General features: G+C 32.4%; 1 protein-coding gene across 2 annotated transcripts; it reads left to right on the top strand.

Moving 5' to 3' along the window:
- Window positions 1–1,099: 1,099 nt before the first annotated feature.
- Window positions 1,100–16,391, top strand: LOC131855273 (endoplasmic reticulum junction formation protein lunapark-B). 2 transcript variants are annotated; one of them, XM_059206520.1, is made up of 9 exons: window positions 1,100–1,435; window positions 8,728–8,963; window positions 9,480–9,612; window positions 10,113–10,200; window positions 11,477–11,598; window positions 12,593–12,722; window positions 13,749–13,883; window positions 14,890–14,964; window positions 15,665–16,391. In XM_059206520.1, exons 1-9 carry the CDS (start codon window positions 1,403–1,405, stop codon window positions 15,742–15,744), a joined length of 1,032 nt encoding a protein of 343 aa, XP_059062503.1. In that variant the 5' UTR covers window positions 1,100–1,402; the 3' UTR covers window positions 15,745–16,391. The 2 variants fall into 2 exon arrangements, with proteins under 2 accessions (XP_059062503.1, XP_059062502.1); XM_059206519.1 differs by having other exon boundaries at window positions 10,113–10,227.
- Window positions 16,392–20,689: the final 4,298 nt, after the last annotated feature.

The raw sequence follows: 20,689 nt of genomic DNA, 5'->3' as shown, positions 1-20,689 counted from the left end.
GTTATTTCTTCTGGCGCTGCCAGTGTTTACACCTCAGTATATTTTAGCCCTCTTCAGGGTAGGTATGATCTAGGATAATATTTTTTAATATTTATAAAAATAAAAGAAAGCATTTCTTTTAGCCGCAAAATATGTAGAGATTTTTACGGATAAAAGATATGCTTTTATTTTTTTTATTTGTGGAGTATGAAATGATATTTAGTGCACTATCTATATTCACCAAAGTTAACCTTACATATTGTAATAAAACGGTATTACGTACATACCCAAAAAAAATCTTATTACCGATATGTATTACGCATCATTTGAGGTGGGTAGAAGCAAAGCAACTTAAAAAGGCGATTGAGACAGAAGAAAGGACCCGGTAGAGGTAGAGTTTGGCAGTACGCGCTATCCGCTCCTATAACTTCTCAGTTATGGGTGGATAGTAACGGGAAAATGAGTAGTAAAATACAATGTTCTAGACTCCATAGTATTTGGTTGCCCATTTTTTTATACTACGATGGTGGGAATCAAGCATAAGGGCCTTTCTGATGCTAAATGGTTACCGGAGGCTAGGGACTCCTGACGCACCAAAGGTATAACGTACGCGTTACCGTATTATGAGAAACCTTAATAAACTCTTCTTGGAACAATCCCATGCTGTAGTCTCTAGAGTAAACCTCGACAGATAGTTCATTCCATAATCTAAGTGCACCCTTGAGGAAGCTCCTGCGAAGCCCCAGAGTCCGAGACCAGTTAGATTTCAGCGTGTTAGGATGAATTCCCTGTCGGTGCGATGCTAATAGATAGTCGAGGATACAGACCGTTATATCAAAAAAGATACTTTATTACTACAAATATGTAATCTGTTACAATTATTTACCGAGAAAAAAAACAATATAATTCATTTCTTTTCACTATCATTACATCGATTTATTATTCCCATTATATGAGTAGATGCTCTTAATTTTTTTAAAATAATAAACCTATGAAATATATGCATTACATAATATACGTACGTAAATACTAATATAATACAATACTATCAAACGTCACAAAAACAAATGTAATTTGTAAATGTTATTTTGGCAACACAGTTTGCTTGTCGAATTCGACATGTATTGTCTTCTGCTCGCGTTTTATTTGTTTCGATGACGTACTCGCTATAATAGAATTACTTGTTTTATCGAATATTGTGTATATGTGATCTAGTTTCTAATTAATTACAGTTCATTATACTTTTAATTGGAATATTCTCTAATATCTATCCGTACCAGTGTTCTAGGTTAGAAAGTCGGCAATCAAATTCGTCATCACAATTTATGCCAAACTTATTTTTAGACGTCGAAATAGAATCAACAGAAATTAAATAAGTGTAACAAGGAATATTTATTATTTGTGATTTTGACTTCAAGATATAATGGGGTTCTTCGGGTTTTTATCAAGATTTCGAGTAAGTATTCAGTTAAATAATAGCTACGTAAATTTTGTAGGTACAAATCCAGAACCTAGATGATAGATAATGCTATGGTTATTTTAGATTCTTTTTGGCGGGAATTCAAATCTTTGGTCGTGACCTATTATTTTTTAATTGTACATATAATAGGTTTGAACTATCTGTTCATATACATCTTAAATTGGCTATACATAGATTTCAACATATTTATTCTTTTCATAATTATTCAATAAGTGCATCTGTTTCATAATAATGTAGTTGAAGGCTATATTAAGTATTCTGTATGAATATAATTTTAGCATAGATAAATTATTTTAATTAATACTTTATTCCATAAACACTTATCACATCTGCTCAGTTTTTGACTTATTGAAAGATGGAGACAAAAAAAATCCATGATACACAGATACTCTATGTAGGTACAGATGAAATATCCCTTTTTAATATTGAATTTAGTTTTTACTATGATATCATTTTATTATTGTATTCAAAATGAGTTTTATTAATTTGTATAATGAAACCTGTTAACAGTAATTTATAGATTAAACTGTGTATGTCACAAAAGGTGTGGTAATGCCAGTGGTACACCTGCATTGGCGTTTTTTGAGATATATTTTTGTTTGTACCTCAATTTGTAATTTCACTGCTGTCTTCCATAGAATTTGACCATAACATACATATTAACATGTATATTTGTAGTCATATATATTTATTACATGCTCTTTTCTTATTTTTACTTTTTCTATACAAAGGAATAGATTGCTTAGCGATAAGACCTCCTTTTGTATCAGTTAATGTACATTTACTATTTTGATTTTTTTTGGTCTGTAATTGGTGCAATATGGAGTATAAATAAATAGATTATTAATAGATTATTAGAAGCTGATTACTTTGTTATATGTTGACACCCAAATCAACTGGCTGCTCAATTACTACAAATACTTTACCCCAAGCGACAAAAAAGATGCGACATTGTGTAATGTTTGCAGTATGCTTAAGAAGCAGATCCTCCCGCTGGGGTGGACACTTCATTCTTAATTCCCAGACCAAAAGAAATCTGCTCGTAGTTCTGGGACTGATTGCAGATAGGAAGAGGAAAAAAAATGTGTTTGATAGGTTCTAAAATGTCACTTAATTAAGTGACTTGCTTTGTAAAATGTGTTTTAGTTGAAGAGTGTGTGTGATATGATAGTGTAATTACAAGATTAGAGACATGGTTATTATTGGGGAACAGTTATTAATAATGTTCTGCATACTTAACAGGATCGACATCCACTTGGTCCACTTTGTAGGAAACTATTGCTATTACTATTTGAAGGATGATCCTTCAAATTACATATACATATATACATATATGTAATATATAATAATAATAATCTCTGGATAATTGACACAGCGTCAGCTAGACCCAAGTTGAGCTATCTAAAGCTTGTGTTATGGTTACTAGATAACTGACACAAATACATAGATATATATTTTTTTATCGTAAATACATACATAATATACATAGAATATTTCCAGACCCATACAAACAATCATATTCATGAATACAAATGTTCGTGCCGTGCGAGGAATCGAACCCGCGACCGTCGGAAGTTAGGCGGTGTGCTAAACCGCTAGACCACTGAGGCCGTCATATATAAAGGAAGCTGCTTATTGGCTGAAATAGGTGTGACAGAGGTACCCACACCAGACATTGTACAAAGTCTATTACGGTAAATCCTACAAGGTTGTTTTGTAAATCGGTATAATATTTTTTTTGCTATCTGTTAAAAATATATATTGTCTGACTTTGTTTTCAATATAACAATAGTATTGAATGATATCATTCATTAACAATTCATATATGCGTATTAAAACAATGCTAATGAATGTACAATGGTGTATTTCATTAAGGAAAACAGGAATAGAAATGAAAAATCTTTATTCAAGTAAACTTATAATTAAACACTTTTGGATAGTCATTACTTGTTTTTTTAATTTACCGCTCTTTTGGAGAGCTAAGGAAAGAAGAATAAACAAGAAACTTGTGTGTTACTCTTTTAACTAATTTTGTTTGTAAATTTATTCATTGTACGATCATAAAACAGTATAAAGGTTGAATTACGTTTTAAATATACGTTTTTGTTAACTGCCTTTGGGGCTCACACACGTGTTTTTTCACGAAGATTGACTGGTATTTCAGCGCTTATAATATTCGATCTAGAAGCTGTTATATTTTTTTATGAGTGGACGAATATAGTATGGTTATTTAAGTGGTTATGAGATTTCATCTAGGATTTGTTTTTTTTTTTGTGTGGATGAATATGTTATGGTGCATCCAGCTGCGTTAACTATATACTCGTACGCTGGCGGGGCGACCGTGGGGAATGTCGAATGTCGGAATAGGGCTGAAGTCAGGTCGAAACAGTTAGATAACTAGGAATTAATCATCATGATTATTTAGGGCCGCCAACAGAGATATTGACATATCCCCAGTATACCGTAGTAGTACGTAGTCACAATGACAGCTGGTACCATTCTTATGCATTAAAAAAAGTCGTAGGTAGTATAAACTACGACTTTTATGTTTTATTTATGTATTGGGGAATACAAATTTCACATTATTAAATAAAATTAAACACATTAAAACCGGAAATAGAATCCTACAGTAGAAGCTACCAGTCTAAGCAACTGTCAACTTAAAAAATGTGACATCCAGGGATTAGCGGAAAGATTTGCAAACAGCGCCTGAAATTCAGTCCACTAGCCTTATCAATTGAAAGGGATACCACCATTTTATAAAAAAGAGCCATCAGATTGTAACATTGTTTTAAAATAAACAGATTGTCAATAAGCAGCATTGGAAAAGAAAAAATAGTTCACTGGCCAAGAGCTAAGTGAACTGACTTCATGTGTTTTTAACATTATGGCATGTAAATATATACTGAGGCTAATCTATCTACATTTATCTCATATTAAAATATTACAATGTATTTTACAACGCATGAACACGAAAATAGATGAAATCACTTGAGATTCATCAATCTTGCATGACTCACGATATAATCGCTGATAAGTCCTGCAATTGAAAATCAAATTCAACCTTGGAATCTCGAATGTACTGATATATGCAAGCGTCAAATTGCTAGCTCCTAATAGTCAATATCACTAAATGGGGATTATAGAGAGCTAGCAATTTGACAAGCAGAAAACATTTAATTCCATTTGACCGCATTCAAAACTGAGTGGCCATTGGTAATCAACGTCTTTGTGACAGATTCGACCTTTCGACTCGACAGGTTTTGCGGAAAGATATTGCATCTCTGTGCATTTTCTACCGCATATATCCCTAAGGATGTTCTGAGTAGAGAGCAAGAAACTAAAATGCCATCCTGATTATATGAACGAATGGCGGCCCTCCACAGTGCGTTTTTCCAGAAACTTTGCCACGCATAACCAGTAGAATTTCCGAACCGATACGATATTGAAATTTAAAGAGCCGGCAACGCACTTGCTATTTCCCTGGTGTTGCGAGGTGTTCATTGGCGGCGGCGGTAATCACTTACCATCAGCTTATTTTTATACTACTAGTACTTTAGCTGAAAAGTAGTTTGTCCTATTCTATAAAAAAAAACCTTGGTCATGTAAAAATCACTTTTCACTACGACGTCGGCATTAACAATAATACTGATTACCCTGTCGAGGATAATGATCGTGAAGATATAGATGATGGTTTTTGCGAACTTTCAAATCACTATGACAGTTACAATCTCAAAGCGTGGTCTCGAGTGAACGAGCGAGTACTTTCACTTTCTCGCGAAATTTTTGGTCCGGTGTTATAACTACGTAGAAAAGTATCTATAACGACTATTGCTAGATAAATATAATAATGATAGTATTAATAACCCTGGACAATTCACGCGCCATCTAGTCCCAAACTAAGTACAGCTTGTGTTATGGGAACTAGACAACTGATATAAATACCCAGATATTTCTTTTTAAATATTTTTGTATCTCTTCTTATTCGATTATCCCTTGATAATATAAGTAGCAATTCTGTAGTGGAGTGAGAGGCAGATCTCGTCCGCCTTACGACAGCACGCCATTTCTCCCTACTGGCTACCATTCTGGTACACTCGTGGAATGGACCGCCTACCGCTGCTTTAACTTGGTCGGTCCATCGCATGGGTGATCGTGATATTCTCATATACCTATGTAGAAAACACCAAGACCGATACAATCAATCATACTCATGAATACAAATGCTTGCACCGTGCGTGGGCCGCAACCGCGACAATCGGAAGTATAGCATTGCACGTTTTGCTGAACCGCTAGACTACCGAGGCCGTCGATATATATATATATATATTTATCTAGTCTTATATATATTCAGATAGTCTGTTCATTTGTATTCATGAGTATTATTGTTTTTATAAGTTTTTTATATAAATTACTAGCTGTCCCGGCAAACGTTGTTTTGCCATATAAATTAATAACGCTATAAAAAAATAGGGGTTGATGATAGAAGGGTCAAAATTTAGGATTGTATGTATTTTTGTATGTTGTAACATAAAAAAATAGAAACTAAAAATTTTGTCTAAAAAATAAAAAATAAATTTAGGGTTGGACTACCCCTAACATTTAAGGGGATGAAAAATGGATGTTGGCCGATTCTCAGACCTACTCAATACGCTCACAAAATTTCATGAGAATCGGTCAAGCCGTTTCGGAGGAGTATGGGAACGAAAACTGTGACACGAGAATTTTATATATAAGATGTATTTAAACAATTGTCTAGTACCCATAAAACAAGCTCTTCTTAGTTTAAGACAAGGGGGCGCTGTGAGAATTGTACACAGTTTTATAACATAAATTTACGCATTATATGTATTTGTTCATTTCATATGTTTTTTAATAGTCGCTGGGCTACAGCGACCCGCCTCAGCTCATCTTGAGTGTAGAATGTATGTGACGGTGGATGATATAGTATAGTATATATATACTATATATGCATGTATTACACCAACAAACTTTCGAAAGAAATTCACGAACTATGGTAAACTATACCGTATTTTAGAAGAAATAGACGTAAAGAGTTACTTTGTTATTTATAGGTTTTTTTATCATTATGTCGAGTGAATGGGATCCTCTCGTCTCACATATTAAATACTAACACTCATTCGGAACGCTGACTCATCAAAAAAAAAAAACGGCCAAGAAATGTGCGAACGTTGCGTGTTAGGTTTTTTAAATAAATTTTGTTCAGCATTACATTTTAGGACTGTGTGACAAACTGTCAAATAGCGAAATTAACAAAATAAAAAAATTATCAATAATTGTCGAGCGTCTCTCGAATTAATTTAGTTTGTTACCAGTATTTACATCTATGCAGAATCAGTCGGAAATAAAAATATCAGAAAGTTATCATTACTTAATGAATTTGTATTATTTCCTTTAATTCCGCTCCTATTAGCATGTGTGAAGCCGCAAAATAACACCTAATATGATCAAATTGCGTAGCGGTTTCTATCTTGATTGTCGCATGCCTAATCCTTGTTGTTAATTAGATATAAGTAAATCCATATTTATTTAAAAGAGCAACACACAAGTTTCTTGCTCATTCTTCTTGTGATGAGTCTGCATTCCGAATGAGCGGTAGAATAAAAAAATTTGACTATTCAAAAGTGCTTATATTAAGTTTATTTGAATACAGATTATTTCTATTTCTATTTCTATTTCAAATATATGAAGAGTTTTCGGACAAATTCCGTCCAATTTGGGGTCTCTAGGTTGTAATATTAATATTTGATTTTTTTTATGTGTATCTTCTTCTTTGGCATATATTATTCCACTGCTGGCCGTATGCCTCTTGCATAGTTTTCAACTTTCTTTAAAGTGCATACTTTTGTTGAATTTCATTTTGTTTTATTGTCTATCTATTTGATCTGTCAATTAATTGATATTGACCTATTGCCGTATCCGTCTATTTACTACTGATATTGTCCTATATACTATGAATAATATTCATAGTTATTCCGTCAACTTTGTACCTGTTCGTTTTTTTAAAGGAATCGGAGTCAGTCAAAACATGGTGTGTGGTGTGTTAAATTATTTCTTTATATATAAAAATTACGTGTCACGTTGTTTGTCCGCGAGAGACTCCTAAACTGAACTGATTGCAAATTTGATTTGCACATTGTGTACAATTTGATCCAACTTGAAAGATAGGATAGCTTACATCTCAATTTATAGTCGCAATAATATTTTAATGCAATTTATTTTTATATATAAAAAGTAATTTGTACCTGTGTTTTTGCAAATAAAGTATTGAATTAAATACGTACTGATTTTCATGAAAGATATTAGATCTTATCTAAACTTTGTTGTCCATTATTGTTTTTATCTAAATCTGTTAATTCCATTATGTCCTAATAATAATACAATTGTGACTAGTTCTAATTCCAATAGCTGCATAGGTATATTTAATGTCATGAGTCATGATAAACATATAGGTATATCTTATATATAAAATTTTCGTGTCACAATGTTAACTACCATATACCTCCGAAACGTCTTGACCGATTTTTATGAAATTTTATATACGTATTCAGTAGGTCTGAAAATTGGCTACTATCTATTTTATATCCCTAAGTGATAAGGGTTGTCCACCTCTAACATATTTTTTAAATTTGTGACAACATTTTAAATTTCAATTTTTTTTAATATGGCTTCAAAAATATAATAGATACATACTACCTTAAATTTTCACCCTTCTACTATCAACCCCTATTTTTTAATATCGATTTTAATGTATATGACGAAACAACGTTTGCAGGGTCAGTTAGTATATATATGTATAAATTAACTTAAATTTAAGGTAAGCTTTGTTTTAAGTGCCATAAACTTTAAATTTGATATCAAAGACTATTTTAAAACCTTCATTGTTTTTAGTTAACCGCAAGCTCTTTCGTCTCGCTCTACTTACAGCAGACTTTCATTAAAAAAAATATCGTAGTAGGTATTATTGGTATAGTTCATTGCCATAGTGCCAGACGGCCTCGGTTGTCTAGCGGTTTAGCACACCTTCATCGCTTCCTTTATAGCTTCATCGGTCGATAGGGGGCGAGTGCAGATAGCAGTCCAAACCCGCGGAACCATTTATGGAACAGCTGAAGACCAATTTCTAGCTGATGGATACGACATTAGTTTGAGGGTAACGCTCGGGGTTCGAACCTCGGCTCAGGCCTTCGTAATTTCAAACCATTTTGCTATTCCAGTTACCTAAACAAACATTTTATTTGTTACAGCGCAAAAAAACAACATCGGAGGTTCTAGAAAGACTGGAAACGCAGATAAAAAGCATCGAGGAAGATGACATGTCATATGTACAGAGGCAAAGACGCCTAAACAACTATGTCAACACGTACTCAGTTGGACTTTATGTTATTTTCCTGATTTTGTACTATTACGTCTATATGGGCAGAGGGCAACACTGGGTACATTCAGTTATGTATGCCTCGCCGTTTGTCGTTTTCCCAATAGTGTGAGTATTAAATTTATTTTAACATTTTAATACAAAAATGGAATTGTATTTTTTTATTCAAAATATTTGCACGTAAAGTGGACCGAATTTCACCGGTTTTCGATTTATAAAACACGTGCGTTATAAAGGCAATTAATTTTATATTCCATAACCGCACTATTTGCTATTATATTTTTTATCTAATTTCGAACTGACCCCTGCGTGGCGCCAGTCAATATAGGCAGCGTGCTGTTTTAAAAAAGTAAAACAATGGAAAAGCAACAGTATGCATAATAGTTTTATGGTTGAGTTTATTTAAAATCAAGTGTGTTGAAAAACGTCGTACGATGTACATTCGTTTTTAACACACTCAGCTCTATTATGCCGTCGCCTTTGGCTCGTGCTGAAATTCCGCCTCGTGTGTTATACGAGTTACCATAATAACACACTTATATCGTAATATACTTTTAAACCATAGGTTTAATTAAATTGCGATTATGTATGTATATATTAAATTATTAAAACATCTGTCCGTAGAGCAATATCACTCCGGTCATCCATACGGTGGTATTACAAACGATCGATCATCAAGAACAGAATAAAACTAAACAAGATGAAAGAAGAGAAGAAGCAGATACTAGAAGAGGTTATGAATACGGAAACATATAAGGTATAAAATTCTCATTTTATTTGCAGTAAATTACATAAATATGATGTACGGGAATTTAATTAAAAATTTATAAAAAAAAATATCAAATCATTTTGTAGGCCTTGGTGGACTAGCGGTTTGGCACCCTAATTCCGATGATTGCGGGTTCGATTCCTCGCACGGTAAAAACATTTTTATTGGTCTGGGTGTTTCTGTATATATGTTACATACAGACATATATACAAAAACACCCAGACCAATAAATTTGTTTTTTACAAAAAAAAATGTATCTAAGTATGTCTATCAGTTGTCTAGTACCCATAACACAAGCTCTACTTAGTACTCTACTCTACTACTCTACTACTACTCTCTACTACTCTTGAATTACTCTATCTATTGTTGAAAACTGCATTTAAATCCGTTTCGTAATTTAAAAGATAAGCAAAATGACGCGGCTCATTTTGTTTTATACTATGTATAGATTACAAGTGTAATATAGAGTGTATCAAATCTGTTTACAGGTTGCAAAAAACCTCCTGGATAAGTACGGCAGCCCAGAGGAACAGTCGAAAGCTCTAAAACCGTTCGTGCCTACACTCAACGTACCCGGTAATAGCCCTAGTTCACCATCCCCAGGTAGTTTCCTTGTAAATATACTTTAATTCTAGATGATAACACATTTTTTTATACTGGATGTTATTTTTTGCCGTATGAGAATTAGTGCATGTACCCTATATAAAAATAAATGCATTTATTTTGTTACATACCTATCATAAATTGTAATTAATTAGCTAGTTAAATAAATAATAATAAATAACTCTGAATAATTAACACAGCGCCATCTAGTCCCACGGCAAGCAGAACTTGTGTTATGGGTACTAAAAACTGATACAAATACTTAGATATTTTTTTTGTAAATACATACATAATATACACATAAAACACGCCAACAGACCGATACAAATAATCATACACATCAATATAAATGTTTGTACCGTGCGAGGAATCGAACCCTCGACCATCGGATGGCGGTGCTAAACCGTTAAATCACCGAGGCGGGCAAAATCAATTTAATATCCGTTTTGTATTGCAAATACTTCCTTACCAACAAATTCCAAAACCGCAATAGATTACAGTATCTTATCACATAATTATACGATATCTATCCGATATTGAACGATCGTTTGAATATCAAGTAGAATCGTTTATATTTAATTTAAAGTAAGAGTCGAGATCTATATATCGCAATACTTTAAAATTAATGCTATTGAGAATCATTACATAGTATAAAACAAAGTCACTTTCGCTGTCTGTCCGTCCCTATGTATGCTTAAATCTTTAAAAATACGCAACGGATTTTGAAGCGGTTTTTTTAAATAGATAGAGTGATTCAAAAGGAAGGTTTATATATATAATACATGACTCCCGCGCGAAGCCGGGGCGAGTAGCTAGTAAACAATATAATAATAATTAATAGACCTGGACAATTAACACAGCGTCATCTAATCTCAGTTAAGCAGCGCTTGTTTTATAGGTACTAGGCAACTGATATAAATACTTACATAATATACTTATAAAACACCCAGACCGATACAACCATACTCATGAATATAAATGTTTTCACTGCGCGGAATCGAACTTGCGTCCATCGGAAGGAAGCGGTGTGAACCGCTAGACCACCGAGGCCGATGTATATGAAATAAACCCCTATCCTTTAGTTGGTTGCATGCGTGACTTCCCGTACTGTGACGTCACATATTTCAAAGTTTGGATTATTTTCGTTAAATACGCAATATCACACTTTGTCGACTGAAAAACTGCCATAAGATCATGAACTCCTTCATTGTGGGTGTACCACTGTTTTAATATGATGTTTTCATTTCAGCGACTCCTGGTCAGTTGAGACAGCGTCAACTGGCTCTGCAGTCGTCAACACCAGTCAGCAATAATATGAATGTGGTTGCTTTGAACAATACGCCCGCTATATACAAAGGGCCCAGACTTAGGGTGAGTTAATTTTTTTTATGTAATTTTAGTGGTAAAGAATGGTAAACTTGTCCTGATGGTAAGGTATAACTATCGCCTATTGGGTTAGTCGGAATGGTAAACTAGGCAAGGATAGAAATAGAACTATTCTCTATTCAAATAAATTAAAATAACTCGATACAAGCACTTTTGAATAGTCATATTTTTTTATTCTACCACTAATTCGGAACGCAGACCCTTCACTAGAAGAATGAGCAAGAAACTTGTGTGTTGCTCTTTTGAATAGATGTTATTATATCTAGTGTAGTGAACTTACATACATTGTCATCCACAATGTATGACTAATTCAGTGACGTTTTCCTAAATAATATATTTCTTTAATTGATAATAAAGTAAGACACGTCAGTTCACTCTTCTTTGCTTTTAGTTTATCCTGGCAGGTAGTGGAGGACGAAAATTGGGCGTGAGGTAGATTTATGGTTTTAGGGAACCGCATAGAGGTCAACCTGATATTAATCTGCACCTGGAAACGATCGTGATAAATTCCTGGCAAATTTACTACGATGGGCCAACTGATCTGCTTTCATGTTCATCTTTTTCCTGGTGTCCTACCAGCGTAAACCGTTAGCGTAGGCGAGTGCTCTGGGGTGGTGTATCGGCGCTATCGTGGTAGATTGCCGTTCACCAGTGCCGTGACCATAATAAGAATTTGAATTTATATTTTATTATTATTTAGTTAGTCTAAATATATATAACTCAAAGGTGACTGACGTAGTGATCTATCAACGCACAGCCCAAACCACTGGACGGATCGGGCTGAAATTTGGTATGGAGATAGATGTTATGACGTAGGCATCCGCTAAGAAAGGATTTTGATAAATTCCACCCCTAAGGGGATAAATTAACGCGAGCGAAGCCGCGGGCAAAAGCTAGTCGCTAATATGAGCTATGTAGCCTGAATTAAATAAAATAAATAAATAAAAAAGATTTATTAAAATAAAATTGTTTCATAAAGTCGGACCAGCTGCCGCGACCGCTTCTAGACAAGAACCGGTCAGCGTTGGACAAAGTGGTCGACTACCTACTGAAGGAGGGGCCCAACCATCGTATGGCGCTTATATGCTCGGAATGCAAATCACACAATGGTTAGTTTGTTTACAATTTACTAAACAGTGGTGAGCAACCATATTCATCAACGGGCCAATTAAAACTTAAATTTTTTTGGCAGTCTAAAGTAACACTTGTTAATAAACTACAAAGCTTTATTTATAATAAATATTAGAATGAATAAACAATTTAAAAAAAAGGACGCGGTGCGTTAAAAGTTAAAATTGCATGTGTGAACAAGTCGCCGACAAGTGAGTAGCTCGTCAGAAAAATGTTTTTGTTTAGTATTACCATTTTATTATAATTAATTTTATAACAATATATTGATAGAGAGAAAGTAAATTATATATAATAATTACAACAATATTAAAATAGAAATTACATTTTTATTCGCTAACTGATTTCTCTAGTAAATAAAATTAGAATATACCTCTCTAAATATAGTTAAAGTTAAGTTTTAAGATATAATCGTGTTGACAATCAGCTATAAGTTTATATAGTATTAATTGAATATATAAATAAAAAAAACACATTTAGATTAGATAGATATCTTCCTTTTAATCAATTTTAAATCAATGTACATTATATTTATAGATAACAGTCTATTGATGATCTCAGTGGTTAACGCTTTAGAAAAGTGGACGCGGGTTCGATTCCTCGCACGGTTCAAACATTTGTATTCATGAGTATGATTGTTTATATCGGTCTGTGTGTATTATATATGTATTTAAAAAAAATATATTATATACATATATGTATATATATATAGATGTTTAGTACCCACAACACAAGTTTTGCTTAGTTTGGGACTAGACGACACTGTGAAAATTGCCCAGGGATATTATTATTATAATGGGAAGTTTTACAAAAAATAACATTGAATCAAAATATCTTTATTCATGTAGATCTATTACGGACTCTTATGATATGTAAAATCTACCGTCAGTTTCTATTTAAAACCAAACTGTCGCAGTTTGGTCACCGAACATTAAGATATATGACATATCATAAGAGTCTGTAATAGACCTACATGAATAAAGATATTTTGGATTTGAATTCTACAGGTATGGCGATGGTGGAGGAATTCGAATTCGTATCATATGTATGTGCGTACTGTGGTAAGATGAACCCAGCGCGGAAGCAACGGCCCGCTGCGCCTCTACTGTCTTCCCCACGCGCTTTACCGATGGCGACAGCAGGTTTGTACCGACCCTTAGTTATAATATTTGGGAAATGTACCTGTCCCGTTTACACTACACCACTAAGGAGCAGGACATTGTCGACTACATATGGACCAAAAGTAACCTGACCTTGAGGGAAAGCTGAAATCGAGTCATAACGCGAGTTTCAAGTCGATTGTGGCCCAAGATCCCACCAACATGCTGACCACCTTCATGAAGGAGGACTATTGGCTGAAGGGGGTGTGTATTGGCGCTATCGTGGCAGATTACCGTCATCAGTGCCGTGACCACACAGACAATTTATATTAAATGTAATATCTTTCATATGTATGTTAGTCTGTAAGGTATTTATAATATGGGCCATTAGTAGTATGAAATAAAGAAATAAACATATTATCACGATAGTACCCTAAGTGGGGTGGCCAGAGGTATTGTGTAAACCAGAATTCAAATATATCTAGTAAAATAGGCGTGTCAAATTGATCCATCAGGGATTTTGGGTACCTTCTCTGGTTATAGAAATATCCAGTAAGACATGAATTCACCAGTAGTTAACCTATTATTAATTTAACAATAAATAGAATCAGTGATTGAATATTATTTTAATATTATAAACGCGAAAGTTTGTGCATGTAAATGAATGTTTGTTACTCTTTCACGCAAAAACTTCTGAATGGATTTTTATGTAATTTTAAAGTAATAGCTTATAAATGAGAATGCAGTCAGGTTAGTTAGCCAATCGTTGCCAATTCACCAGGAATTTATCTCAATGTTTTCCAGGGGAAATAGAGTACATTGCTAGCAATGTCCCCATTAATATTATTCCTTTATACTACTAATTTGGAGCGTAGTCTCATCACAAGAACAAAGAACAAGTAACTTGCGTGTTGCTTTTCGAATAATCAACACAAAAACCGCAACGTATTCTTTCTTGTAATCTGATTTGATACATCTAAATGGGTAGAACTAATTAAATTAAAATGTATTTATAAATGTTTATTTTTTTATTTATTTTGTTCGTCAGATGATGACTCACCGGTCCCTAGTTCTGGAAGCGATAGCGAAGACGAGAAACATAATGGTGTACTGAAAATTGGCGGTAAGTTTACCTCATGTATAGTCTGTTTTTTAATCGCGGAGACCAATTTGACAGGTGTTATAGTTTCAAATAATATTACCACCTATAGCGGGATAGTGATGTATATGCGGTACCGATTTGTTTAATCGGAAGCTTTTACTAATATGTTTAGTTTTAAAACTTTAAATTACGTTTCCACAACTGAATTCTAAATTCACTAGTGTTTCCATTACTGTCGTCGTGTTATACAGCATAAAAATACATTTTTGTCGTTTCCGTACAAATTGTATTTTTTACAGTATTAAGCTACAAATCAACATTTTTTTCTTTCAAACAGCAAAATATTCTAATTAGGTGTATGTTTTATGATATATGACACTATAAGAAGGTCATTTGTTTTATAAAAAATGCAGTTAGTTCTTTATTATCGTGAAAAATAAAATAAAACTATTTATTAACCATAAATTTATTAATACGTATACATTATTAATTTTGTGATATTGCGTTTTAAATAAACACCCACACATTATTGACTGAGTAACCTATGAAAATGTGTAATTAATATTAATTTCCGATAGTGCCACAACCCTATTTAAAAAATGCAAAAACTGGCAACATCGGAAACGTCGAATTTGTCTCCGGGATTAAAAAACAGACTATAAGGTATACATTTTTTTAAGGAACGATTGGCACATAAGTGATCTCTATGTTCGTTTTTAAGGTTCAGATGGAGATTCGGATCGGCCCACCTCAACAGCCGAGGAGGAACCGAAATCCGATACAGAGAAGAAAGAAGACTGAATGACACTTGTCAATTTACTACATAAAATTCTAAACAATCCATATTCATGGATAAAAGCAACATGGCGACCGATATCGATTTCGCGCCATTTGTGATCGGCATCCATTTTTTGATAGGACGCCATTTTAAAATGAAGTTCAAAGCTAAACGAGTAAAATTAAAAACGAAACACGAAATATAGCGAGATAAAAATAATACTAATGCATAATACGTGCAAAAGACAGTATGCTTTCGTATTCTTTATATCTGTTTAGAAGGCTCCATTTTTAATAGTCATTGAATAGTATTAAATATAAAATGAAAGGTTTTATAGTAAATATTGGTTTTATAGATTCATTATTGATTTGTTAAGTCACACATTAAACGACATCAACACGAGTATGACGGTAAGATAAATTTGTCATAATACTAGCTATTAAAATATACACCTTATGTACCAGTATTTGGGCTGATTGTTTTTAAAATATGACGAGAGTAAGCACATATATAACTTTTTAGGAATTTTTATACAACACTATTATAGCCACATTCGATTTTCAAAATATAATAATATAGCGATTTATTTACTATAGATTTAAATGTTATATTTTGAAAATAGAACTCATCGTTAAATCTGAAAACAATGAAAAGCGAATTATATTCTTATACATTTTGTTATTGAGCTGGTATTTATTTTTAAAGTGTATGTGCCAACTCTCAGGCTTCGTTTGAAAGGACGGACAATAAATAAGTTTAAGGCTATGAATACACATGGTTATTAGAAGCATGCTATTAGAAATGATTGCACGTGCCAGTGAGCATTCTTATGACATATCGTGTCGAAACTATACTACAAATATATTGTAAGTTTCGTCGGCATCGTTAACAAAAATTAGCATAATATCTATGAAATAAAAAAAAAAAAAATTAACATAAAAAATATATGCACCGCGTTTACTACCTATGTGTTAAATGCAATTGTGATATGAATATGACAACACTTGTACATAATAAAACAATATCGCACCAAAACAAAGGTCGATCACCTTGATAATTAATAACGTTCTTCGGCAAATCTCATGAACATTGTTTACATAGTAATAATCGTATTATCCATAACGCGAAAGGCAAACGATCAAAGACAATACTGGCGGTTTGCGGTATTTGTTTAGCATTTTATCGATATATGTCTAAAATACAAAAGCATGTTTTTTATAGCCATGTTACAATATTTTTAAGCATGCTTTTTAAAACCATGTGTATCCGTACCATTGTATTTTCACAGTATGGGCTAGCATTGGTTATTTATTACAGACTAAATATAAAAAATTACGTGCCTTGCTAATTGTTAGCGGTGATGTCGTATGTACTTGGTCGGAAGCGAATAATGGAGCCTGTTTTTGTAGTATTGTCCCTTATAAATCCTTGTAATCGTAAGACATGGTTTGTTTATTTTAATAATCGATATAAATTATTTGTTTTGAATACTACTGTCATAATTTATTATTGTAGTGTACATATTCTGCTTTTAGAAAAATTTTGATGACTTTAAAAATGTGTATGAACGATAAATCCTCTACGGGGTAGGCAGAGAGACGAAAAATAAAATTATTTATGGCTATATAACACTAGCCGTCATTTAAACTATTAATATAAATTATCTACTTGAATTCGAAAATAATTTATTTATGTAATCTATTTTAGCTACTTATATAAGTCACTTTCTTCTATAATTTATTTTCTATAACAGTTCCTATATATCAATAAAACAAAAATATGATAAAACATATCACTACAAAAAAAGATATGCTATATAAATATACATGAAACATTAAATAAACTTCTCGACTACTATGGTCCATACAGAAGTCTGACCTGTCATGGATTTTCAGTCGGGGTTTGAGTCCCAGTTTTAAAATAATCCAAATCTCAGTTGACTGTAAAAACCAAAAAATATCGTAATTCCCATATAAAATTCAGCTGTGGTTTCTACCCTTTTTCAACTGACTGATATAGTGTTCTTTTTCAAAAGAAGTATTATAAACAATATTAAAAAGTTTAACCACAAATTACAACCTACAAATATAAGATTAATAATGAATTAATTTTGTGTTATTCGAAATTTAAAAAGTCGCATACACATTTTTAGTGGGCTATGTAAACATCCAACTCACACAAGAGCATGTTTATTGTTTTAAATATGCACTGGCACTTTGGCATTGTATTCTGGAATAACAAAAAATAAATTCGAAATTTAAAAACGCGCTCTCTGCGTACTTTCCCGCCTTTTTTCTCGTATCGAAGGGAATGTGCAGATAATTTATTATATTTATTGTCTTAAGTTATGAATCTTGTAGACATAGCGTTAGTGTAAACATCTTAAAAACTATTTATAATCTATTATCATGGCCGGTTACTTAAATAGTACCAACACATAATTGTTTTAGTTATGGAACTAGAAAATTTATGCATTTTACATATGGCGCCATCTTTGTAACGATTTATTACAAATTATTAAAATACTATTTTCACTGTTAACATTATTCAATTTATCTATGTGTTCTGAATATTGTTGAAAATTGTAATACTATAATTTTTTATATCATAAATGTAGAATTTTCAGTTTCATAAAAATGTTCCTTACTGCAACTAACAATTATTTTAACAACGTTATATTAATGCTAATGTCAATACAATGTTTATGGTATAATAGACATGCTAAAATAATAAATTACTAGTGTATAAAAATACAATATAGCCTGACGTTGATGGATTCATTGTAAAGAAGACGAAGGAATAGAGTCATAAAGCCTTAGGTTTCATCTGATTTAAATATAATTTAGTATATATATTTTTTTAAATATAATGACGAGGTGTTTATGAAGTTATCTATATGTAAAGTTATTTATTTTGGCTGACTGTCTATTCTATCACAGTAACTATTGTGATTGGATAGTCAAAAGATTAGATATTATGCGCACTAAGTCGCTGTAAACAGCTAGTCTATTGCCTTCTGGTTCCATTGACATTAGCACTAATGTAACTATATATTTAAGCTTATACTCAATGATTTATTTTCTAGTCAAATGCGGTGGTTCAAAAACAAATGCTGCATTTAACGCGAGAGAATTTGTAAGCAACATACATTGCGAAAAAATGTCCAGCCATATGATTCCCTTGGATTTATCCTTTAAATCACTTATATTCTTATATATTATAATTTTAAACACAATTTGACGGCCTCGGTGGTCTAGTCGTTTAGCACACCGCTTTATTTCTGATGGTCGCGGGTTCACATCCTCGCACGGTACAATCATTCATGATTATGATTGTTTGTACGGGCTGAGTGTTTTCTATATATATTATGTATTACAATATTAATAATTACCTCTTGAAGCAAATATTTTTTTTAAACAAAGGGAATTCTAAGGTGAGACGAAAAAAAAAAACATTTAACGTCATAATTAAATTGTTTAAAATTTTAAAAGTATTGTTTGATATTGTATTGAGTTATATTTGGAGCTCTTATATGGTCTACACCAGGGTAGAATTGGGTTGGAGAAAGACAAATGTTATAATTAAGGTATTCATATTAAATTATTTAAAACTTAATCCTAAATAAGGCCTGTCGCACACGATGTATTTTATAACTGCTTGAAACTCGATGCTGTATCAGAACACTCAATTAGTACTCGTAAGAATAGACTGTTATAGCGAGGATAAAATCACGCTTCGATGGTCTAGCGGTGTATCACACAGCTTTACGTCCTATGCTCGCGGGTTCGATTCTTCGCACGATGCAAACATTTGTATTCATGACTATGATTGTTTGTATCGGTCTGATGTATTTACAAAAATTCTATGTATTTATATCAGTTGTCTAGTATCCATAACACAAGATGTGCTTACCGTGGGACTAGATGGCGCTGTGCTAATTGGTTATTTATTTATTTATAATTCTACATATACATAACAATGTGCAAAGTAAAGCTCATAATTTCATTATAGTTGTATATAATTGTAGTGCAGACTCAAATTTGTTGAATTCTAATGCTAAAATCATCGTGTGTTCACGGGCCATAGTAGAATTTTTATACTTAATTAATTCATATAAAACAAGGATTGTATAAGATACATGTTTTTTTTTAATTGAATGATACATAATAATCAAGTCATATGAGCATTGATTTCTGGAACATTGTCCTTGTATTTATAAATCTAATATTTTTTGTTATACTTTATGAAACTTTACACGCTTTTGCATTTTTCAAAATTTTGTAATATTGATAATTAACAATTCCAGCATGAAACTTAGCTGTACTAAGTACATTCACTGAAAGTGTATAAGGCATGAAGAACCTTTTTAAATACTGGTTGTGAAAGTCTACCTGCATTTTCATGTCTTCTAAATGGAGAAAAAAAAATGTATTTTTCAGATTTTACAATTTTCAATCTTTTATACAATAATTCTGACACGTTCAACTGCTATTATTATTAAATAATGTTCTAAATTATATAATATAATAAAATAAAATAAATAATTTCTTAACAATTTAATGTATTTGCATTTGCTTTGTTGTTGCAGTTTTTTTTTCAATTATTTTCATTTGCGTATATCGGAACGTGTCAGTAGACAGAGATGACTTAATTGTAGTCTGTCTATCGTAAATATTATTGTCGTGTTTATTGTTATAATTTATGATTCTGTTATTTATTACTTTTGCCCCATACATTCCTAACATTATCTTATTTCACTGTTATTTTTTTTGTTGCTGTATTCCCTGCACTGCCAGATTGATATAAGACATGTCACAGATAAATTATATGATGTTTTAACTTAATAATGAATAATTCGGTTATTTAGCTATTTTAGTGACCGATTCCTTTATACTTAATATTATTATATATGGAAATGGTTTCTTTGTGAATTTGTTTGCTGGAGAAATAGGTATAGTTATGGAATGG

This window comes from Achroia grisella, unplaced genomic scaffold (genome assembly GCF_030625045.1).
Source record: "Achroia grisella isolate CSIRO2021 unplaced genomic scaffold, CSIRO_AGI_Agris_v1 utg1360, whole genome shotgun sequence".
NCBI lineage: Eukaryota > Metazoa > Arthropoda > Insecta > Lepidoptera > Pyralidae > Achroia > Achroia grisella.
Note: the sequence above shows the minus strand (reverse complement) of the source record. Positions and strands in the feature narration are given on the sequence as shown.